Source organism: Portunus trituberculatus, chromosome 50 (genome assembly GCF_017591435.1).
Source record: "Portunus trituberculatus isolate SZX2019 chromosome 50, ASM1759143v1, whole genome shotgun sequence".
In the NCBI taxonomy this organism is placed as follows: Eukaryota; Metazoa; Arthropoda; class Malacostraca; order Decapoda; family Portunidae; genus Portunus; species Portunus trituberculatus.
In genome coordinates, this window is record NC_059304.1 from 31,422,981 (window position 1) to 31,446,905 (window position 23,925).

At 48.3% G+C, this 23,925-nt stretch overlaps 2 protein-coding genes across 8 annotated transcripts in view; one reads left to right on the forward strand and one right to left on the reverse strand.

The window, feature by feature from the left end:
- Nucleotides 1–14,654, forward strand: part of LOC123500148 (mucolipin-3-like) — a 608,730-nt gene extending 594,076 nt beyond the window's left edge. For all 7 annotated transcript variants that reach the window (XM_045248826.1, XM_045248829.1, XM_045248827.1 and 4 more), the window contains one exon: nucleotides 14,008–14,654. Coding sequence is in view for 6 of the 7 variants with exons in the window: in XM_045248829.1 (XP_045104764.1) it covers nucleotides 14,008–14,050 (43 nt within the window). In the remaining variant the exon portion in view is untranslated. The remainder of the gene's footprint in view (nucleotides 1–14,007) is intronic.
- Nucleotides 14,655–17,871: 3,217 nt separating this feature from the next.
- LOC123499964 lies at nucleotides 17,872–19,954 on the reverse strand. Its single transcript, XM_045248496.1, has 4 exons — nucleotides 19,575–19,954; nucleotides 18,380–19,487; nucleotides 18,033–18,188; nucleotides 17,872–17,946 (listed from the first exon to the last, which is right to left on the reverse strand). Exons 1-4 carry the CDS (start codon nucleotides 19,952–19,954, stop codon nucleotides 17,872–17,874), a joined length of 1,719 nt encoding a protein of 572 aa, XP_045104431.1.
- Between the last annotated feature and the right edge of the window lie 3,971 nt (nucleotides 19,955–23,925).

Genomic DNA, 23,925 nt, shown 5'->3' on the forward strand with positions numbered 1-23,925 from the left:
AGCTTTTTGTGTACGGAACTACTCGAGCCTCCTTCCACACTGAAGGCCAGACGTTTTCCCGTACACAAGTTGTGAAGACTTGGGTGAGAGGGGCAGCCAGTTCCTGGGAGCATCGCTTCAGCAGGTGCGGGCTGATGTCATCAGGGCCGGTAGCTTTCTGTGTGTCCAGCCCCGCAATAATCGCTTCACCTGCTGATGCGTCACCTCCACCATGGTGACAGTCTTCTCACATTGCTGGACCAGCTGAGGCGGTGGCTGCTGTGGATTCCCCACCTTCATTTTTCCAGCAAACAAGGAAGCCAGCAACTGTGCCCTCTCCTTACTGCTGGTGGCGACAGTACCGTCCTGCTTGCTGAGGGAGGGATGGATTCTTGGTGGCCAGTTCCTGTTTGTCCTTAACAAGGGACCACCAAGTTTTGTTTCCTACGCCAGTGCCACACAGTTTCCGGCGCAGGCTTTCCTCCCACTTTTTTAAGGCCCACTTGCTGGTTACCACCATCCTCCTGCATGCAGCCCTATGCAAGTCCTTGTTGCGCCGAGTCGGGTTCCTCTTGTAGCGGAGCCAGGCAGCATACTTTGCCTCAGCAGCAACACGGCAACGGTAGCCAAACCATGGCTGATCCGTCGGTCTGGTGGTGTATTCCCTGTGTGGGACGTGGCGTCTCTGGAGGGCGAGAAGGTGAGAGGTAAGTGCAAGTGCTTCACTCTCTGCTCCTCCCTGTAGCAGAGTGGCCCATGGGGTGTGGGTCAGGTCGCGGCGCAGGGAAGCCCAGTCTGCTTTGTTCCACAGCCAGATGGTGCGGGTGGTGGCCTCGTCCCGAGCCACGCCCACTTCCAGCTGTGTCAGTACAGCGTGATGATCAGAGCTGCCCACGAGCCCCAGCTGATGACACTGAAGCTTGTCCTCCTGGTAGTCTGAGATGACAGGGTCTAATGTCCCTCCTCGTTCATGTGTGGGGAAGGTGACATGATCTGTCAGACCCTGCACCTCCAGGAGATTCTCGTAGGCGTCTCTTTCCAGGTGGTGATTGAGATCTCCCACAATCAGCACGTGGCTGCAGCTGTGTGCCATCATCAGGTTGTCTAAAGTCTCAGTCAGGTACAGGAGTGAGTCAGGCCCTTGTCGCGGGGGGCGATAAAGGGCACACAGTAGGAGGGCTGAGCGGTCTGCCAGCGTTACTCGGAAGTACATCATCTCCATCAGTGGAGGCGTGTCTATGTCGAGTAGCTGGGCCTGCATTCCTTCCTTGAAGCAGACAGCCACTCCACCTCCTGTTCGCTCCTGTCGGTCCCTCCTCACCCAGTGGGTGAAGCCCTGCATCCTGCCATACGTGGGCTCCACCTCACTGTTCAGCCATGTCTCTGTCACCACAACAACGTCTGCATTGTGTCGTTGCACACAGTTGTGGTATAAGTCTGCAAGGTTAGTCCGGAGACCACGGACGTTGCTAGAGACGACCTTTAGTTGGCGGCGGGGCAAGCTGGCTGTACCATGGTGAGGGATGGTAGTGAGCGAGGCCTGCTAGTCCGAGGTGGTGGTTAGGGTCCGCGGCCGACTGCTGGTACTGGTGAAGAGGAGTGGTCCACTGCCGCCCCTGGCTCTGATTCCAGATACCAGGCTGAGGAAGGAGTGGGCGAGGTTGTGGTAAGGACTGAAATGAAGTGAGGTGGTGGGCGGGCTGAGGCGCTGCAGGTGGGAAGGGTGTGGCTGTGTGTCTTTCCACCGTAAGGAGCCGCTGTAGGAGACGCTCTTGACGTAAATCGTCAGTTCTGGCGTGGCAAGTAGCAGAAGTGTGTCCTTTCCGTGAGCAGTACTCACACACTTTTGCCTTGGCTCGCTTTTGTGTCTGCTTGGTGGCCTGGTGAGTCCTCAGTCCTTCTCTCTCTCTCTCTCTCTCTCTCTCTCTCTCTCTCTCTCTCTCTCTCTCTCTCTCTCTCTCTCCTGTTCTGATACCACTCTCACTCAAAAGTTGTCTCCCCGTAACATGGCAAGAGACCTGAGGTATAGATGGCTCACGGGAGAGGTGGCGGAATCACAGTGAAATCACTCGCTCCCACCCTCCATCATTGGTGACACAGTGACGTAGAGCATATGTGTACTCCTGCCCACAAACAAATCTTCCTCTTTGCAATGCAAAAAAACAGAAGTCTCTAGATGTCATGGTTACCAAAATATCACAGGTTGAATGAGGTCGTATCATGGGTTTATGTGGCCTTGCGTCCGATCAGGTTCAGCGGCCTTGGCTAGAGTGAGAGACGTCTATCGATGTGTCCCGAGTTTTGTGGGTTAAGTTGTTATTTTGAGCAATATAGTTAATTTATATCATGTATACAACAAACGTTGTATTTATCTTATATTAAATCTATATTTAGTTTGTATATAAAGAATGTTTTTGGTTGGAGGGTTAAATTCATATCACAAGAATGAATTAATTGTATTTCCATTAATTTCTATGGGAAAAATTTATTTGATATACAGTTTTTTTTATATACAATGATCGTCACGGAACGAATTAAAATCATATGTCGAGGTACCACTGTAGTATATATAGTAATAGTATTCAAAAAGTAAGAAATTAGGTGGAAATTTTTTTTTTTTTTTTTTTTTGTCTTGGGCGGTGGTTTGGAACGAATTATAATTACTTCCATAAGAATAAATGTATTTTGATGCTTTGGAGTAAGAACAAAATTTTGAACAGATTAAGTTCGTATTCCAAGGCACCACTATAGTCAGAGGAAGAAAGAGAGGGAGGGACAAACCCAAAATCATTGAAGGTGGAGTTGTTAACAAAGATTTGATAGAAAAGTTCAGCTTTCTAGACAGATGAGATGGCATTGGTACCATCATGATGAAATAAATCAGGGAAAGATGAAGAATTAATGTTACTGGAAATATTTTTGGTCAGATGGCAGAAGTTTCAAGGGGAGTTTGATTTCAAAAGATTTAGATATTTTCTGTTAATGAACTAGTGTTTAGCAAGTTGACCAGATTTGGCATTGCTCCAGACAGAAATATAAAGCATATGAGATTCAGCTGATGGAAGGCTCAAGTATCCTTTTGTAGGCAACCTCTGTATCATTTATAGTGTGAGAAGAAGCTGTGTTAAACTTCAGGTTTGAAAGTTTAGGTTGAAAGAGTGAGGAATGTACACCTCCATGTCAGACACCATCACCTCTGTTAAATGCTCAGCACACAGAGATGGGTCTCTGACATGGGTTCTTAGCCTGATTTTTTTTCTTACTTAAAAGAAAAATTTGTCTGCAGTCTCTCATTATTTCAATGTTGCATCTCTTGTTATCTTCTACTGCTATTTTCACACTATATACTCTTCTGATGTTGCTAACTACATGTATCCCCTCCTCTCAGCTCCCATGGCTTTGCTGGAGAAAACTGCTTTCTCTTGCCCTTATTTTGTCTACCTCTCTAATGTAAGAGTAAACAAGTATCCTCAATCATTCATCCCTTTCTCTAATGATTTCTAAAGCTCTCTGTCTGTTTCTAAATCTTTGACTCAAACACTTTCAACAAAGAGGTTTCAGATACATCCTGTATTTTTTTTTTTTTTTACTAATGCTTTAGACTCTGGGGCATCTCACTGGTCTTCTTTTTAATTGCAATTTTTGGAATTGTATTTTTTTCCTAATAATTCTGTAGTCCTTTGCCAATGGCCTTTTTACATAAAGAAAAAAAAACATGCTTAGCACGATTATACCATTAATGTATACTGTGAGGGAAATGGGAGGCCACGATCTCTCGCCCTCAAAATATATGATGTTAAGCCAGGATTAGTTATACTAGCCCTTTGGAAAGGAAAACAAGACAAAACAGAATGAGTGTATTAACACTAAGAGACAATAACAAACAACCGAACCACTGCTGTCGTGTGCAAGGAGACGGCGTGCTGAGTCACTGGGGTTAGGCGCACCAGTGAAGATCCACTCAGCAACAAACCAGCAGGTGAAGTCCAGAAGCTGGAGTGCGGCAGGGAGACGACAGCAGTAGCAGGTGAAGGTATGGAGAGAAGCAGCAGGAGCCCAGGCTGGCTGCTCTTCTGGTGAGACGAGGAACCAGCTTGAAGAGAGGCGAGGTGATCATCAAGGGACGGTGTGCTGGTGTCTGTCCTGGCCTCAAAACCTGCCTCCCATCATAGCCTCGGAAAGGGCAGAGCCAAGGCCAGTAGCAAAGCCTCTTGGTACCGAAGCCTCATGGTGGGGAGGAGCCAAGGCCAGTAGCAAGCCTCGTGGTACCGGAGATCCAAAATTTAACAAGGGCCTGCCTTGGCGGTATAACGAAGCCAGCTGGGTGTATTGAAGGTAGTTAGGAAGGGAAGAAGAGCCGGCATGGCGTATCTCCTTTATACATCCCCCCAAACAAAAATCTGCTACAAGTAGATTACACAAAATTAGTAGGATCAACAGGATCTACTAAGGAAGTATCCCCTTTAGCCCATAAATTCCCGTGAAAAGCCCACATGTTATAAATAAAAAAAATAAAAAATCAAAAGTCAGCACCTAGATTATTTTTTCCTGCTACATGGACGACTCTGAATTTGTAGGCCTGAAGAGACAAAGCCCAGCAAAGCAGTCTATCATTCTTGCCTTTGAAGGTAGACAGGTATAACAGAGGCTTGTGGTCAACCTCCAAGATGAATTTCTTACTGCGAAGGTAGAAGTCAAACCTGTTGATGGCAAAGATGACTGCAAGGCACTCGCGTTCAGTGGTGGAATACCGGGTTTCACGGTCAAGTAGCTTCCGGCTGGCGTAGGCAACAGGATGGGGACAGTCATCGTAGTACTGCAGAAGAATGGCCCCAATACCGCAGCTAGAGGCATCACTTCTCAGGACGAAGACGAGATATGGGTTCGGCAGACGGAGGACTGGTGGGCAGACCAAGTGGTTCTTTAGGTGTTCGAACCGCATCAACAAATCCTCACTCCAGATCAAGGCTTCTGGAACAGCCTTCTTGAGAAAATCGGATAGGGTTTGTTCAGCTGCCTGAGGAATAAACATTCTGTAAAAAGACACAAGTCCAAGGAAAGCTTTGAGAAGCTTCTTAATGGTAGGTGGAAGCATGGCAGAGATATCCTTCGTCTTGTCATGTTGTCCTGTCGACGATGAATCCGAGGTAGTAGATGGAGGAGACGCCAAAACGACACTTAGATGGCTTGATGGTGAGATGATGGTTTCTCAGCCATTGAAGAACGCTTCACAAAGCTTGAAGATGTGTAGGCCAGTCCTTTGAATCAACAAAAATATTATAAAAATAGAAGGAAACGTTGGATAGTCCAGCGAGTACGAGGCGCATGAGGCGAATGTAGGTAGCACAGGCAGTAGAGAGACCGAAGGGCATACGACGAAACTCCATTAACCCAAGGTGGGTTGGAAAAGCAGTGAGAGCTTTGGCCCTGTCGGTAACAGGTACTTGATAATAAGCCTTACACAGATCTAACTCGCTGAAATACTTGGATCCTGAGAATTTATGTAGTCTTCAGTATTGTTGCCAGTGGGTTCTGCATGGAAAACAGTGATGGAGTTTAACTTACGGTAGTCAATGGCCATACGGTAGGACTTGTCTGGTTTCCTTACCATTGCAACAGGAGAACAGTGGGGAGAGGATGAGCGTTGAATAATCCCCTGTTGAAAGAGTGTCTCAACTTCCTGTCTGAAAGATGGCTGGAGATGAATAGGGACTGGATACACCTTACTCTGCATTCGGTCGGTCGTGGTAAGGGTGATGTCACATTCCAAGATAGTGCAGTGACCTAGAATATCGGAAAATACATCCGTAAACTCACCCAAAAGGTCTTCAGTACTGGAATGCTGTTCCCAGGTGAGGGCTTCTCCTATATGAGGCCGAAGATCTGAGAAGTCCGAGGAGCTCTGTGTTGTCGGGGTGTGGAACACTTCATCGGGAAGCGGCTCCTCAATAACGGTTGATCCATCCTTCCCGGGTGCCGAGAGTGCTTCTAGCATAGTAGCTTCATTCAGGACCTGAACACAATGGACTTGGGCTCGGCGATGGTATTTCTTTGAAATATTAACATGGAAGACTTTAGGCCCCTGGGGAACATCAATAAGATAGTCAACCTTACCCCTTTTCTCCAAGATCTTGTAAGGGCCTTTCCAGGACACAAGGAGCAGGATAAGAACCTCTTCTCCTGGCTTGAAGTTCCTATCTTGTGATTTGTTGTCGAAGTAGGTCTTGTAGAGGCGGCTGCTTACTTCAGCGTTCTGAACAGCAATCTTGCTGCACTCTTCCAGTTTCTCTCGAAGCTCTAGAACATACTGGAAGCTGGTCCGTTCATCTTGTGGGAGTGTCTTGTCTTCTCAGAAGTCGCGGAGCACGGAGAGAGGACCACAGACGCTGCATCCATAGAGTAGTTCAAAGGGTGAGAATCCTGTCCTGTCAATGGGAGTTTCTCTAAGGGCAAACAAGGTTGGTATTAGATACCTATGCCACTCACGTGGTTTCTCACTGCAGAGCTTCTTTAGGATGGATTTCAAAGGACTGTGCAGCCTTTCAATGTGACCGTTGCCACTGGGATGATAGGGAGTAGTAAACACGGGTTTGACTCCGAGTAGTTGATGTTGTTCCTTCATCAAGGCCGAGGTAAACTGCGTTCCACGGTTGGACAGGACTTCACGAGGGATACTGACTCGGGAAAAGATGGTGAGGAGAGCTTCAGCCACTGAAATAGAGTTGATATCCTTTAATGGCAGAGCCTTGGGAAATCCTGTGGAAAAATCTATTAGGGTCAAGATATACTTATGACCAGCAGATGATGGAGATGAGAGGGGTCCAACCAGATCTATTGCAACCCGAGCAAAGGTTTCGGTAACGATGGGCAGAGGCTGCACGGGGGCTGGTTTTACTCGTCCCTTTTGAGAAAAGCGCTGGCACTTGTCGTAAGAACAGCAGTGTACTCTGATGTCAGTACCCATTCCAGGCCAGAAGAATTGGTCAGCAACCTTCTGTTGTCTTGCTATGAGAGTAGTGACCAGCTAAAGGATTTTTTAAGAACAGCAGTGTACTCTGATGTCAGTACCCATTCCAGGCCAGAAGAATTGGTCAGCAACCTTCTGTTGTCTTGCTATGAGAGTAGTGACCAGCTAAAGGATTTTTATGTGCAATATTCAATACAATGGGCCGACACTTCCGTGGAACAACTAAACATAGTTTCCCCACCTTCTCTGGACGGCGTGAAGAGAGACACTTCCTATAGAGGAGTCCGTCTTGGTAAAGAAACTGGAAGGTGGAGTTGTTCCAGACTTGGTCTATCTCTCCCATTGCAGCCTTGGTGTGGGTGATGGTCAGAGTATCACAGGTCCTCAGGAGTGACAGACAGAGGCTGGAGATCCGGGAGATGAAGTGGGTGGAGGCGCTTCATCCTAGGGGTTGAGGCACGAGTCTCCACAGCACATAGTGAGGAAGTAACAAGAGGCATAGAGTCCTGGGAGACGGATGAAGTAACAGGAGGCAGAGAGTCTTGGGAGACAGAGGAAGGCTTCGGAAAACTCTGGATTGGAAGTGTTACTGCTGAGGCAGATGAGAATCCTGGAACTGAAACTAGCTCATCATAACTGAAGGTAGGATATGGTTCCTTTGGTGTATGAACCCCTGGGACATTACCTATTAGGACACTGGCAAACTTGATGGGAGCTCGGATTGCGTCAGTCCAACCTTCCAGTGATGTATATCACTGGAAGATGGGAAAGGTATCAACACGGCCCAGGTAGTCAGCAACTTGACAGGAACGGCAGTTGCTAATGTCATCAGGTAGAACTTCTTCTGCAACCACATTGCAGGAATAGCCAGTATCCCTAAGAATTGAAGATGTCCATGATCCATTAACGGTGCCTGAAACAAGGGGCCGAGGAACACTGTGATCAGACAGGCAAAATCCTACCATGAAAGGTTGAGATGGAGGATACTCCTTGAAGGCACGAGGGTTCTTGGGGCACCGGGGTCTAATGTGGCCTAACTCACCGCATCCATGACACCTGGTAGTGGAAGAAGTCGGTAAAGGTGACGAGTGAACAGGCGGTGTTTTCTTGAGAGGAGACTTGAAGAATGACGGAGAAGACCTGAAGGAGGGTTTACTGGTGTAGTGTGCCGATGCCCAGTCATCAGCTAGCTTTACTGCTCGGACAAGAGACGAAGGTCGGTGTTCTTTGATGAAGGTGCAGATGTCAGGATTCAGCGAAGCCAAGAACTGGTCGAATATCATGAACTCCTTTAAGGAATGGAAGTTTTCCTGAACTTGGGAAGCCTCTAACTAGCTCTGAAATAGATGGATTAAATGAACTGAAAACTGGGAATAATGGGAAATGGGAGGCCACGATCTCTCGCCCTCAAAATATATGATGTTAAGCCAGGATTAGTTAGACTAGCCCTTTGGAAAGGAAAACAAGACAAAACAGAATGAGTGTATTAACACTAAGAGACAATAACAAACAATCGAACCACTGCTGTCGTGTGCAAGGAGACGGCGTGCTGAGTCACTGGGGTTAGGCACACCAGTGAAGATCCACTCAGCAACAAACCAGCAGGTGAAGTCCAGAAGCTGGAGTGCGGCAGGGAGGTGACAGCGGTAGCAGGTGAAGGTATGGAGAGAAGCAGCAGGAGCCCAGGCTGGCTGCTCTTCCGGTGAGACGAGGAACCAGCTCGAAGAGAGGTGATCATCAAGGGACGGTGTGCTGGTGTCTGTCCTGGCCTCAAAACCCGCCTCTCATCATAGCCTTGGAAAGGGAAGCCTCATGGTGGGAGGAGCCAAGGCCAGTAGCAAGCCTCGTGGTACCGGAGATCCAAAATTTAACAAGGGCCTGCCTTGGCGGTATAACGAAGCCAGCTGGGTGTATTGAATGATTGAATGTAGTTAGGAAGGGAGGAAGAGCCGGCATGGCATATCTCCTTTACACATCACCCCAAACAAGAATCTGCTACAAGTAGATTACACAATATTAGTAGGATCAACAGGATCTACTAAGCAAGTCAGCACCTAGATTATCTTTTCCTGCTACATGGACAACTCTGAATTTGTAGGCTTGAAGAGACAAAGCCCAGCGAAGCAGTCTATCATTCTTGCCTTTGAAGGTAGACAGGTATAACAGAGGCTTGTGGTCAACTTCCAAGATGAATTTCTTACCGCGAAGGTAGAAGTCAAACCTGTTGATGGCAAAGATGACTGCAAGGCACTCGCGTTCAGTGGTGGAGTACTGGGTTTCACGGTCAAGTAGCTTCCAGCTGGCGTAGGCAACAGGATGGGGACAGTTGTCGTAGTACTGCAGAAGAATGGCCCCAATCCCGCAGCTAGAGGCATCAATTCTCAGAACGAAGACGAGATCCGGGTTCGGCAGACGGAGGACTGGTGGGCAGACCAAGTGGTTCTTTAGGTGTTCGAACCGCATCAACAAATCCTCACTTCAGATCAAGGCTTTTGGAACAGCCTTTTTGAGAAAATCAGATAGGGTGTATTCAGCTGCCTGAGGAATAAACATTCTGTAAAAAGACACAAGTCCAAGGAAAGCTTTGAGAAGCTTCTTGGTGGTAGGTGGATAGATTGGATTTTTTTATAAGGCGCCGCAACAGCTAGGGTTATTTGGCGCCTCTACATTGATTTTTAATCAAGACAAAAAGGCTTAAAAGAAAATTTATGAAATAACTAAGAGCAATTAAAAGCAATATAATTAAAGGTAGCTAAAAAACTAAAAAGAATAAAACTTTGTAAAACATTAAAATATATATAATGAAATAAAATAAAATTCTAAAATTCACAAATAGGGAAGGAGGCCAGCTTCTCTCAAAAAAAAACAAAAACATCATGGTCAAGGGCCATACATGATGGTCCAAGGACCTCAGATAGGAGATAGACACCGCTATCTCCATTGTGGCACCGATAGAGATAGCGGTGTCGCAAGTCTATCAAGCTAGGGAACTCGACAAGTAAGTGCTGTACTGTTGTAAATGGCACCAGACAGTCATCACAGTAAGGTTGAGGGTCCCTGGTCATCAGGTACTTATTTGTAAGGTACGTGTGACCTATATGTAGTCGCGCCAATAAAATCTGTAACGGCGATCCCGGACATGGGTGTATGTCCATTGGGGGATAGAGTAAGTAGTGATCTCTCCCATTTTCGAGGTTGCGACCCCAGTTAGCCATCTCCTTTGCCAAATTGCTGCAACCGCCACATGAATTAGATGAAATACATCTCGAAACGGAACAGGGGCAGGAGATGGAGCACGACTTGCTGCCTCTTTAGGGAGGCGGTCTGCGTGTTCATTCCCAGGAACACCAACGTGACCAGGGACCCAACAGAACCCAACACAATATCCTCTTCTGCTAAGTAGATATAGCCACTCTAGGGCTGCCCCAATGGGTGAAGGGAGATGGGGGAAGAGAGAGCAGTAAGAGCACTGTGACAGTCACTAAAAATTTTAAAAGACGAAACCGGCAGAGTAAAATAATCTGTAAAGCTAAGACTATGGCAGACAGCTCCGCAGTAAAGACGGATGCCACTGAAGGAAGGCTACCAGACCGATAAAAAGAGGGGAAAACCACACTAAACCCAACGCCTGCGTCGGATTTGGAACCATCAGTAAAAACAGGGATATCATCAGAATGGATAAAAAAAGTGATCATGTGCACCGGGAGAAACCTTAGATTGCTTATGCTGAGCTAAATCTATCGACTCCGCAGAGCCGTGGTGCCGTTTGGTCAGTCCCTTCAAAGGCTTAGGCGATGCAGGGGGGAAATGGACATCCACTACATGGGTCACATTGGTCATATCCGAATTATTCCCGTCACTTCTTACAGATGACTCAACTGAGTCGTCGGACAAAAGGGCAAACCTATTAGCCAGATGAACAGGACCACCCGCCCCAACAGAGCGAGAGGTAGCAGGAGAAGTTGTCTTCGGACCGGCAGACTCAGCTGAAGAGCGAGCGGCCAATGAAGCATAGGATGTCGCACCAGTACCGTCCTTCTGGCGGTACAGGAGTTCGCGGCGGGCGCTACCGAGACTGATGAACTGAGAGTTAGCAAGCTGTAAAATGTCCTGCTCCAGGCGATACCTGGGGCATTGCCTGGAACGTACCTGGTGAGCATCACAGCAATGGAAACAGTAAGCAGCAGCATTGCAATGCTCCTCAGAGTGTGAATCTAGTGCAGAGCAATTACCACATCGAGCAGCTTCCTTACAGGAGCTTTTGCCATGGCCGTAGCCATAGCACAAGAAACATTGAAGAGGATGGGAAATAAAACGCCTCACCCTAAGATTAATAGGTCTGATATTAACATGGTCAGGGAGGGTGGAACCAAAAAAGGTGAGAAGGACCATGTTGGAGGAGTTCCTCATCTTAGTCACCTTCTTGACTGAGCTAGGACACATTGCTAGTATTTCCTCATCAGGAAATTCGTAAAGATCCTGACTGTACACACAACCTTTACTGTAATTAAAGGTGGGATGTGCCTTAATAGTCTCAAACATGCTGTCAGAAGGACATGGTAGATGTTGCAACATCCTTGCCTGCGTGATATCTTTCGCTCACACTAGCACCCTTTTACCATATTTCTTGAGGTTTCCCTCAGGAATCATGCCGATCTCTTTGGACAGGTACCGGGAGACATGGATGAAATTTCCGCGCCCATTTCTGTAGTACGCCACAAACCAACATGGAGGCAGGATCTGGCGGACTTCTGGAACTGAATTGTCTAAATAGTTTTAAAAAACATTTGGGATATAATCCATGTCACTGTCTGAAATATTACGTGACTGGAGAAATTCAGTTTTAAAGCCAGAGCCGGCAAGGGGCAGAGATGCTACATGTTCATAAGCCAGACGGGCTTCATCACATGACAGAAAAGTTACATAGCAGCGGTTAGAAAGAAAGTCCTTATCATAAACAAGTCGAATGCGAACAACCGTACCATACGCCTTGAGAAGTGAGTGCAAGGCATGATAGGAAAATGATGGATTAACATTTACTATCAAAAGGGAGTCACATGCAGCAGAAATGCATCCCTCAGAAGAACTCCCAGAACAGGAGACTGCTGTGGGAGGCCCTTGTGGAGGGGAATCCTCCTTCCCACTCAGACCTGAAGATGACGTCTCGCGGGCCAGGTCAGCCACCTCACGAGAACCTGACAGTTTTTTGTGTTTAACCATATGTATAAAGTTACATAAAAAATTGGCTCCAGGGGCAAGGGAAACTATCTACTGGGATTACAATGGGAGGGAGCGCTGGCTGCCATGGACGGGGTACTTCGTCCCCATGCGGACCAGTCGTTTTAAAAAAGGCCCCACATGATACGTTTGTCCACGACAGAGCTGAGACCCCCCTCCCAAAGCATCCCAGCCTGGACACCCAACCATCCAGCACAGGACGGCCCCTATTGGGTGATCCCTCCAGCGGGTGGCTCCACTGGTCCACTGGCAGCCTATGTAGGAACCATTTAGTCTGGCCCCTCACTGGCGACCTTACTAGCATGGGTAGCCCTCTCCCCCTCAAAAGGGCAGAGCAGAGGCCTAAGCCCCCTCTAGCCTAGCTCGCCAGGTCACAGGGGCACGCAAGCCCCCCCACCACGACAAGGCGGTTCCCATCTGGGGGGTTGGTGGTAGGTGGAAGCATGGCAAAGATATCCTTCGTCTTGTCATGTTGAGGCCGAAGGTTTGTCCCGTCGACGATGAATCCGAGGTAGTGGATGGCTTGATGGTGAGATGATGGTTTCTCAGCCGTTGAAGAACGCTTTGCAAAGCTTGAAGATGTGTAGGCCAGTCTTTTGAGTAAACAAAAGTATTATCAAAATAGAAGGAAACGTTGGATACTCCAGCGAGTACAAGGTGCATGAGGCGAATGTAGGTAGCACTGGCAGTAGAGAGACCGAAGGGCATACAACGAAACTCCATTAACCCAAGGTGGGTTGGAAAGGCAGTGAGAGCTTTGGCCCTGTCGGTAAGAGGTACTTGATAATAAGCCTTACACAGATCTAACTCGCTGAAACACTTGGATCCTGAGAATTCATGTAGTCTTCAGTAATGTTGCCAGTGGGTTCTGCATGGAAAACAGTGATGGAGTTTAACTGACGATAGTCAATGGCCATACGGTAGGACTTGTCTGGTTTCCTTACCATTACACTGGGGTTAGGCGCACCAGTCAAGAACCACTCAGCAACAAGCCAGGAGGTGAAGTCCAGAAGCTGGAGTGTGGCTGGGAGATGACAGCGGTTACAGGTGAAGGTATGGAGAAAAGCAGCAGGAGCGCAGGCAGGCTGCTCTTCCGGTGAGTCGAGGAACCAGCTCGAAGAGAGGCAAGGTGTTCACCAAGGGATGGTTTGCTGGTGTTTGTCCTGGCCTCAAAACCCGCCTCCCATCGTAGCCTTGGAAAGGGCGGAGCCAAGGCCAGTAGCAAAGCCTCGTGGTACTGAAGCCTCGTGGTACCGGAGATCCAAAACTTAACAAGAGCCTGCCTGGGGGGTATAACGAAGCCGGCTGGGCGTATTGAAGATAGTTAGGAAGAGAGGAAGAGCCGGCACGCCATATCTCCCTTATATATACATTTTAAACTAATTCAATATCTACTATCACCACACATAGTACAACACTCTTCCACAAATGCTACACCAGTATATACTGACTGTGCAGTACATATGTGGAAATCCATGTAACTACTCAGTTGTTGTATATGTAGTAGGAGCTGAAGATATAAAACTGTGATTTTAGAGACAAAACCTCTGTTCCTACTCAGGAAAATGAAAATGTCCTTTCGACAGTCTTGGATTTTATTTAATGAGATTGGCACAGGATTTTCTCCTAGTTTACTTTGAAGATTAAGGGGAAGATCTAATGCTGTGGTTAACCATAATCTGGACAAAAAAAAGTAAATAAATAAATAAATAATGATGATAATAATAATAATAATAATAATGATTATGTATGAAAGCAGTTTGTTAGATGATTCATGAAAATTTCAAGATCTTGAAGTGTAATTCTTTTTTTTTTTTTTTCAGAGCGAATCAACAGTCTACAGAATATGAGCCTCTCCTCACATAGCATATCAGTATATTTTCTCTATAAGTGAATATTATTTGAATCCTTGTATTGTTTTATCAGTATGTTATCTGTATATCTGAATTAAAAATAAATATCACATGCATGTGAATAACCAAGTGTCACTACTTCAGATTGTTGTGTGTTATACTATATAGTAGTATTACTTATAGTATTTAAGCTTTACTTCAAAGCAAGTGTGATAAATAATTATATTACTAATTTTGAGAAGGCACTGATTTATTGAAAGCATTATAGTTGTCTTGCAAGACTTGGAAAACTAATTAAGCAGTAATATGGATTTTACTTAAATCGGAGATGCACATCCATATTACATTTATTTTAAAATTAAAATATCACTATAACTGGTCTCATTTTTATGTCTTCCCATGCATTCCACTTCCTACCAGATCCTAGCAGACCATGTTGTGATTACATGATGAGTGCTCGTGATTTTGTGGTGTTTAAAGTAAATTATAAATGTTACATTGGAGCACCATAACTTATATCAATCGATCAATCAATGTTGTTTTTTATGTGAATGCTGTTGTCAAGCAGACCAATGTTTGATAGACAAAACCCTAAAAAAAAATAGTATATAAAGGAATGTGATTTATTTAATTTTCCTGTATATATAATGTATGTATTGTATGTAATATATATATATATATATATATATATATATATATATATATATATATATATATATATATATATATATATATATATATATATATATATATATATATATATATATATATATATATATATATATATATATATATATCACTGAGTGACAGTGAATTATTAATGAAATACCGCGGTATTTCACTAGTACTATCACTCAGTGCCACGGAGTCAAGGTTATCCTCGTGGCATGAGCGTATATGAATACTAAGATATGATATCCATTATAGCAGGCAATAGAGGAATGAAAACATAAAAATCATTATGAAAATAACAAACAAGCAAAAGGGTTACAAGAAGAAGTGGCTGAGTGGCCGCGAGTCTCCCGCTTCGTCTGTGGCTGATCTCATCTCTGCTTTATTTTTTGGTATTCCATGTAAGATTTCACTTTATGCATTAGAAAACAATGCTTTCTTGGGGACAAGGTTTGTAAGAAGCTAATAGAAATGTTGTTTTGTGAACATAAATGTATATATAAGACAGTAACACCACCTCGAGAGGTAGTGTTCCCAGCAGCCTCAGAGCAACCTGATAGCAACCTTGTCACCGTCCTTCCAAGCGTTCATAGATGCCATTTCGCTGCAGGAGGTTGCTCTGACGTTGTTAAAGAATCTTTGATCCAGCTCCAGGAGCGCTAGAGACAGAGGCGGGGAACTAGCCAATCACAGCGAAGCTACCGCGTTCAGTCCCTCGCCCAGCAAATTCAAACCCAGAAAATTCGCTAAAACAGATTTGGTTGTACGTTATGCAGACTTTTTGGTTTAAAAGTATGTAAATAAATATGGATTTTATATTAAAAAATCTTATTTGTTATTACATATACTACTACCCATAATTATTAGTTATTGCTTAAGAACTGAATCCCAAGTATAGGAGGGAGGATGACCTCACCCCTAAGAACAACTTTCACTCCCCAAGACACACATCCTTATAAACCCAAACCTTACAAGGCAGAGGCCATACATATCCTGAGGTGGATGCAGCACTCGTATCCCATGACAGAGGGACAAAATCAGAGGAGTGAGAGGAGCATCACAACTCTCCCCATGGGAACAGTACAATGACCCGAAACCCCACAGAGGACAATACATAGAATCATATATATATATATATATATATATATATATATATATATATATATATATATATATATATATATATATATATATATATATATAAGGGACCCAAAAGGAAAATTACTGAATTACCCTGAGAGCCAACACAACAGGGCCCAGAGAAAAGGTATCCAAATACCGTTGAGCAATATCCCCTAAGATAAAAAGATAAAAAAAAGTAGCAAATGTTGACATACTCTTCCAGGTTCCTACCCGAAGAGCGGTAGGAATACTCTGAATCTTCTTGAATAAGGCACTCGTTGCCACTGCTCTAATTTCATGTGCCTTCAGTCGAACCAAGCACATGTCCTCTTCAGAAACATCCTCATATGTACGCTGGATAATCTGATCTATCCAATGAGAAAAAGTATGAGGGTGCACCACATACTAAGGCTCAGGAACAGTCACAAAAAGGCGGGAGCATCTAGGATGACAATCCCTGGTCCTACCAAGGTACTCCCTGACAGCTTTGACTCAGTATAAAAAGCTGGTCTCTCGCTGAGTCACCAACGTACTCCATAAGAGCAGGAATGGTGAAGTCAGACTAAAATTCATCACCTAGGAAATGAGTCTTCGCTAGAAGATCACAGGGACTAAAGAAAAAGTCATAGAAGACCAACCGTCAGAGTGACAAACTTCCACTAAAAGCCCATGCAGTTCACTAACTCGATGAGCAGATGCTAATGCTAAAAGAAAAAAAAGATTTTATTGCAATATCCCTCAAGGAAGCCAAACGAAGAGGCTCATAAGGGGACTTCATTAAGGAAGGTAAAACTAAGGAAAAATCCCACACAGGAATGCATGATGAAAAGGGAGGAACCGACTTGGCAAATCCCCGAAAGAGAACCAAACCCTATGAGATATCCAAGCCAGCCTGCTGGAAAATGGGGGCCAATGCAGAACAATACCAATACCCCCTAATGGACGGCAAGAATAAGTGTTTTGTGTCCCAAAGAAAAATAAAAAACATCTGCAAAGTCCATCACAGAGGCCGAAAGAGGATGACAACCCATGGACTCACCACAACCACAGAAGACAAAACACTTTGTCTGAGCAGTCAGGCGGTGGCATAGTGGATAAGGTGGTGAGCGTGGGATCGGGCAGACGTCCACACGTAGGTTCGAATCCCACCACGTACAGTCTTAAAACACTTTGCCATTTGTTGAGTGGTTTAAAGTTACCTACATATCATCATGATACGCAGGTTCTAGGTGGTTACACTCAAGATGAGCTTGGGCGGTGATATGGGCCCTAATATGGGTACCACTATAAATAAAATTGCCTGTGCCACTAAGGGGCGGAAGCTGAACAGCGCTTCCCATACACTCTTCAAGTGTGCCTACAGGCGCTATAGGCCTTACCGTAAAAAAAAAAAAAAAAAAAGAAAAGGCAGTCTAGCAGCTTTCTGCAAAAAGCCTCTCTTTCAGAAGAGAATCTCCATGCATGAAGGTGAAGTGCCTCTAGGGACTTGTGAATGAGGTGGCAATGAGGCTAGCAGAGTAGAGAGGCCCATGGAGGCAACACTTGTGGATGGTCCACTAGGAGACTCAGAAGAAGAGGAAACCAGTCTGCCTGATGCCACTGCGGGGCAATCAGAGTCACGTGAAGACAAGCAGACCCTCTGATCCAAACCAGCACCCGATAAATCAGGGAGAAGGAAGGAAAGGCGTACAGTTCCAAGCCCCCTCATGGAAAGGTGAATATATCCTCTTTCCAAGATCCTGGGTCTGGCAGAGGAGACATACAGAGGGAATTGGTGATTTTAGGCAGTTGCAAACAAATCTATGTGTGGTGCACCCCACACCTGGAAGACCTGCCTGCACACTCGCGACTGAGGACGTCTGCCACTGCACTGTGCTGCCCCGGCACGAACTTGGGGCAAAGAGAGACTGAGTTGCTATCACACCACCGGAGAATGTTCCCCATCAGACATGACAGAAACTCGGACTGAGTGCCTCCTGAATTCCGTAAATAGGCCACCACTGTCGAATTGTCTGACATGAGAGATACCACCATGCCTGATTATTCCTGCAGAAAGGACTGCTGAGTCCAGAAAACAGCCATCATCTCTAGGTGGTTGATGTGAAACTTCTGCTCCTGTGGAGACCACACCCTTGAGATGAGAGAATCCCCCAGATGAGCACTCCAAATGTGAAGGGATGCATAAAAAAAGAGACCATCACAAAGGGAGCTCCCTGAGATGACCTGGATCCATCCACCAGGAGTGGTCTGCTAGACACAGCTGGGAAGGAGGAACCCGCCACGAGGGTGTGGTGTTGGGTAGCTGTCGGGACAGTACAGCCACGAAGGTGAAGGTTCTTCATAGAAACACGTACTAACTGTAGTAGACGTATTCAGGCAGAGGAACACAGAGAAAGCCTTGGAAGGACCCCCATACGCGTGCCTGCCTGCCTTGGAGACGCCAGCCAGACTGAGGCTTACGGTGGGTTGCCAGGCATACAATAATCAGAGGTACAGGGAATACATATGATACATTACATTACATATCCACACCTCCCTCCTCCCTCACGCTCGTAGCACTGTCTCGAGCGGAACTCTTTTCCATGAGCCGCTGGGAACGACGTGGGGCAACTGGGGGAGCAAGTAAAGCAGACGGACTTTTCTCGTCTGACCAAGGGACCACAGGGATGTGGTGGGGAGGATCATCACCATTGGGCGGCACTGGGCACTGGAGACGGCGGTTGCGTCGCCAGACACGTCCGCTGGGGAGACGAACATCATATTCCCTGTTCCCGCTGCAGCCCATGACCACACCGACCTTATCCCAGCGGAGAGACACAGGGTCCTGGATGCGGACTGTGGTTCCAATGCACAGCTTGGGGAGGGGCCTGGCGTGCTGGTCATAGTGAGCCTGCACCTGTTCAGCTCGGGCGGCAGCGCGGCAGTCGCATTCCTCTGTCTTGGTCTGCCAGTCTGCGGAGAAGGACTCTGAGTGGGCAGGGATGCAGGACCGAAGAGGGTGGCCATAGAGGTGTTGCGAAGGGGATTGTCCTGTATAGTTGGGAGAGTTACGCAGCTCCAGGAGACCTCTGGCAAACTTCTCCGTGTCAATGTTGCCAGAGGGGGCTGTCTTCAAGATGAGATGCTTCACCGACTTGACAGCCGCCTCAGCATGGCCATTAGACTGGGGATAGTGCGGCGAAGTCACTATGTGGTGAACACCCCAGCACTCCATGAAGTTCTGGAAGTCTGCACTCGCAAACTGGGGCCCGCCATCAGTGCGGAGACGGAGGGGGACACCCACTTCCCGGAAATAGCGGCAGAACATCTGGATGGTGCATGTGGCTGTGGTGTCCGCACCACATGGGACGACCACAGGCCATCTCGAGAGTCTGTCCGCAATGACAAGAAAGGACTTGCCAGCGACTGTGAAGAAGTCTGCGGAGACAGACTCAAAGGGCCTGGATGGGTTGTCGTCGCACATCAGGGGTTCCTGTTGTTGGCTCTGCTGGAGAACCTGACATGGTTCACAGGCACGAACAGTATTGGCGATGTCGGAGTCAATGCCAGGCCAAAAAACAGTCTGCCTCGCCCGACGGCGAGTGGCTTCCACACTGCGGTGGCTGTCATGGAGACGAGCAAGGGTACGGCGGCAGAGAGCTACAGGAACCACGATCCTCTAGCCATAGAGGACAAGCTCCCCATCTGTGTAGAGGTGGTCGCAGAGCTTCCAGTAGGGAAGTAGGGAACTGTGGAGCTCGTACCGGTTGGACGGGAAGCCAGATGTCACGCAGGCGGTGTGGTGGGCATATGACAGGTCTGCCCTTGCTGCTGCTCTGAATTCCTGGAGCGTCCGATCGGCGTCATGGTGTGGTGTGTTTTGGTCGGAGCCTTCAGCATTGGCAGCTACGACACACCGCAGGTGGGCAGTGGCAGCAGTGCACGCCATCTCGTCCTCAGGAGTGGGGTGGCTGACTTGGGCTCTCGACAGAGCATCTGGGATGCATAGCAACTTCCCAGCACGCCACACGGCTGTGAAGAGGTAGGGCAAGATTTTCTCCTTCAGACGTTGGAGACGGGGATTCTCGATCGCGTCAAAAGTGTAGGCATTCAGGATCGGGACCAATGGCCGATGGTCCGTCATCAGCGTGAAGTGCTGTAGGCCTATGAGGTGGAGCCGACACTTGGACATACAACGGCAAGCAGCTCGAGCTCAATGGTGGCGTAGCGCGTCTCAGCATCAGTGAGGAAGCGTGAGCCACATTGAACTGGTCGTGTGTATCCTTGGCCGTGATCTTGCAGGAGAGCATACCCAATCCCATGAAGGCGGGAGGCATCCGTCTGGAGGACGACTGGTAGCTCTGGATCAAAGTGGGCCAGAACAGGCGGCTGGAGAAGCACCGTCTTAACGTGGTTGAAGGCTTCATCATGGTCCGCTGTCCAAGTGAATGTCCGTTTAGGGCTCAAGAGAGGGCGAAGAAGCTGGGCTGCGGCTGCTATGTCTGGGGTGAACTCTGACAGCTGGTTCACTAGGCCCATAAAGGAGCGGAGGTCAGTCAAGTTCGCGGGCGTAGGAAAGTCCCGGATTGCACTGACACGGTTTTCGCCTGCAGAGATGCCAGAGGGGGAGAGGTTGTAGCCACAGAATTGGACCTGAGGCTCGGCAACTGAAAACTTGTCCTTGTTGAGGGTGATCCCGTGCTCTCTGCATCTGCTGAGCATCTGATGAATCCTCTGCAAGTGTGTGGGGAAGTCATCATCAAGTAGAAGAATGTCGTCCACCACCTTGACACAATTCTCCAACCCTTGGAGTGCCAAGTCGCCGCGGTGGCAGTAGGCATCACCAATAGCTGCGAAGCCCATGGGGCCTCGGCAATGCATAAACCGGCCGAACGGGGTGATGAAAGTTGTGAGGTGGCGATCCTTCTCATCAAGTACCAACTGCCAGTACCCGCAAAGAGCATCTGCTGTCGTGAAGAAGCGGGATGACGGAGTGACTCTGCCGACAGCGGCGTAAGGTGTTGGTGCTGGGTGAGCTGGGCGAGAAACCTGGTTACTGAGCTTTGTGAGGTCCACCGTGATGCGAACTCCCTTATCCTTAGCCACAACGACCAAGGGGTGACACCAGGCAGACGGCTCATCGCCAGCAGGCTCAAGTATCCCTTGACGCACCATGGAGTACAGCTCATTCTTGACTTGCTGCTGGAATTCAAAGGGGATCTGTCGTGGTGTGTGAATGGCGAATGGTGTACCGCCCTCCTTCAGGTGGATCTGCATGGGCTGTGCGACCATGGGCTTCAGGGGAGCCTTCCTCAGATCCTTCTTGGAGAGAAGTACGTCTGAAAACTCAGGAAGGAAGTACTCCTTTGCAGCATATGGAGACGTGATGTCAGGGAGGGGCCGCTCACTCCACCGGTTAACATGCTTGACCTTGAGAATCGGCTTCGGGAACTCTGGGGAGATGATGGCCAGTTCCTTGCAGTGGCCATAGGAGAGGAGTGGGGTCTGGACGCCATTGTGAACTTGGATCTGGGCGATGCAAGACTTTAGCCCGAACCATAAGGTAGCTTGAAAACATCCCAGGGCAGGTGCCATCTCTGAACCATCCGCCGTCAGCGTGTGCACGGGAGGTAGAGGCTGTAGGCTGCTCCTGGGGATTTGAAGAATGCTGAGGTGTCGCTGACCAATAACTGTGACGTCCGCGCCTGTATCTGGCAGCATTTGGAGGTGGGAAGTGGATCCTCCATGCATCAGGTGAATACACACAGGTTTAGGAGTCATGGCCTCAGACACTGGACTGCGAGTCACACTGCGGCAGGAGCTCTTCTTCTGTGACGTAGCGTGAGAGCTGTTCTGGCTGTGAGTCGCATTTGTTGACCTGCAGCACTTGTCGTAATGCCCAGTCTTTTTACAGGCACGACACTGGGTGTCTTTGGCAGGGCACCTGGCAGTCTTTGCCCAATGGCCCTTGCGTCCGCAGTTGCTACAGGTGCTGTCGACAGCAGGGCACTGACCATATGAGTGCCGGCGGGAGCAACACTGGCAGGGTTGGGACATGTCAACGGCTGCAGGCTTCCCTCGCTGTTCCGAAAGCGGTTGCTGAAGAGAGGAGGCGGCCTTGTCACGTCGCTTTCCCCATCTGTAGGCAGAGATGGAGAACAGCTGACTTGGAGACGACTGGATGGCGGATGCTGTGTTCCGGGCTGCCTCATACAAGCGGCAGCAGGTGACCAGGTCCTGGAGAGGGGCACCTGAGTCCATAGAGATGAGGCGTTGAACAAGCTCCTCCTCTCTGATGCCCATGACCAAAACCATCTTCAGCTAGGTCTCAGCACAAGTCACTGGATCACCGGAGCAAAGGTCGACCTCTTCAGCAAGTTTTTCAGGCGGACATAGAAAGCAGAAAAAGACTCACCCACCGCCTGTTTGCAGCACAGGAGTTCACGGCGGCAGAGAGCCTCGTTACGTTGACTCTTGAAGTGGGATTGCAACACATCGAGGACTTCCTCCACGGCTAACAGTGTGTTAGGAGCGATCCCGAGAGTGTGTTCAAGAGTCCTCTGAACCTCCAGGGAAACAGACATCCGTAGCTGGATCAACTGCTTTTCTCTGGGGAGGCGCTGCAGATCAATCATGACTGAGAAATCATGCCACCAGCGACGCCATTGCCTGAACATCTGGTAGGTGGTATCGGCTTGCAGGATGGGCGGACTCTGAGCCACAGGTTTGCCCGTGGGGGGACCTGCTGTAGACGTAGGAGTCACAGTCACAGTGACGGATGGTGCAGCGGCTGTAACAGCAGTCACAGCAGGTAGTGGCAGGGTGGCAACTGTTGGAACAGCTGTCATGAGAGCCGGCGGAGCGGCGACTGTTGGAGCAGCTGTCATGGCAGGCAAGGCAGTGACGGGAGTAGCACCCACTGCAACAGGTGTAGTCCCCACGAGACCAGTGACTGCAGGCTGATAGGCTGGGGCGAAAGGGCTGAGTGTTGGTAAGGGCTGGAGACGGCTGGTGTTGGGCTGGCGATGCCTGAACTGACAACAGTCGTAGCAGTGCCATGAAACGCTCGTCGTCATCCCTGCGTCTCGTTTCCTCTGCTTCCGTTCTTGACTCCTCTGCTCGCCACCTTTCCTCATCCTCCTGTCTTCTACGCAAATCAGCTGACAGACGTGATTCCTCCAAGTATTTGATGAGGTGAAGAACGGTACCGTCTTGATGCGCGGGAGGAGACTGGTGGGGTTGAGGCGAGGAGTGGGGCAGGTGGGGGGTGAGTAGCGGCGGGCCCAAGGGTAAGCCACCCGGACTCCCCCGGGGACTGGCTTCGTCGTCTGAAAACTGAAGAGTTTCCTGCTGGTGTTCGGTGTCACTGCACTCGGGCAAAGGACGCGGAAGCGACATGATGAATAAGGAGAACCCGTGAACAGACAGGAAGCATCCCCACAATCAATAGAGAAACCTGTGAACAGCTGGGTTTTATATAAAGTTAATGCAAGGGAGTGCACGTGTGTGCGTGTGTGTGGCAGTATCTGGCAACTCGGTCGTCAGCAGTGTGCGTGTCGCACCCCGCAAGGCACCGCCACCTCAGTTACCCGCTGCGCGCTGGACGAGGAGGATGTGATGCTGCGAGGTCTGTCCCGTCAAGGGTGTAGCATCCCTTGTGAGCAGCGAGGGAAGACTAGAACGCAAAACACTGCACGCAAGGGCAAGACACCGCACACACTGTCACAGCACTACACACACAACACTGTCACAAGAGTCACTGAAGCTCCGTAAAACCTAGGGAAGGGCGCGAAGAGGCAGTGGAGTCCCTGCTGGCGCGGCGGCGATGGCGTCGGGAAGATCCTACTCACTGCGCCATGTGGTGTTGGGTTTCTGTCGGGACAGTACAGCCACGAAGGTGAAGGTTCTTCATAGAAACACGTACTAACTGTAGTAGGTTTATTCAGGCAGAGGAACACAGAGAAAGCCTTGGAAGGACCCCCGTACGCGTGCCTGCCTTGGAGACGCCAGCCAGACTGAGGCTTACGGTGGGTTGCCAGGCGTACAATAATCAGAGGTACAGGGAATACATATGATACATTACATTACATATCCACAGAGGGTGGGTCTGATGCT

Bases quoted from the DNA above. Each gene is read 5' to 3' on its own strand.
- LOC123499964 (XM_045248496.1), bottom strand. From the start codon at position 19,954: ATGACGGACCATCGGCCATTGGTCCCGATCCTGAATGCCTACACTTTT. The intron at 19,488-19,574 runs GTACGAGCTCCA...CTATGGCTAGAG, and splicing joins TCTGGCTTCCCGTCCAACCG to GATCGTGGTTCCTGTAGCTC. The intron at 18,189-18,379 runs GTGAGGGAGGAG...CGTCTACTACAG, and splicing joins CTCGAGACAGTGCTACGAGC to TTAGTACGTGTTTCTATGAA.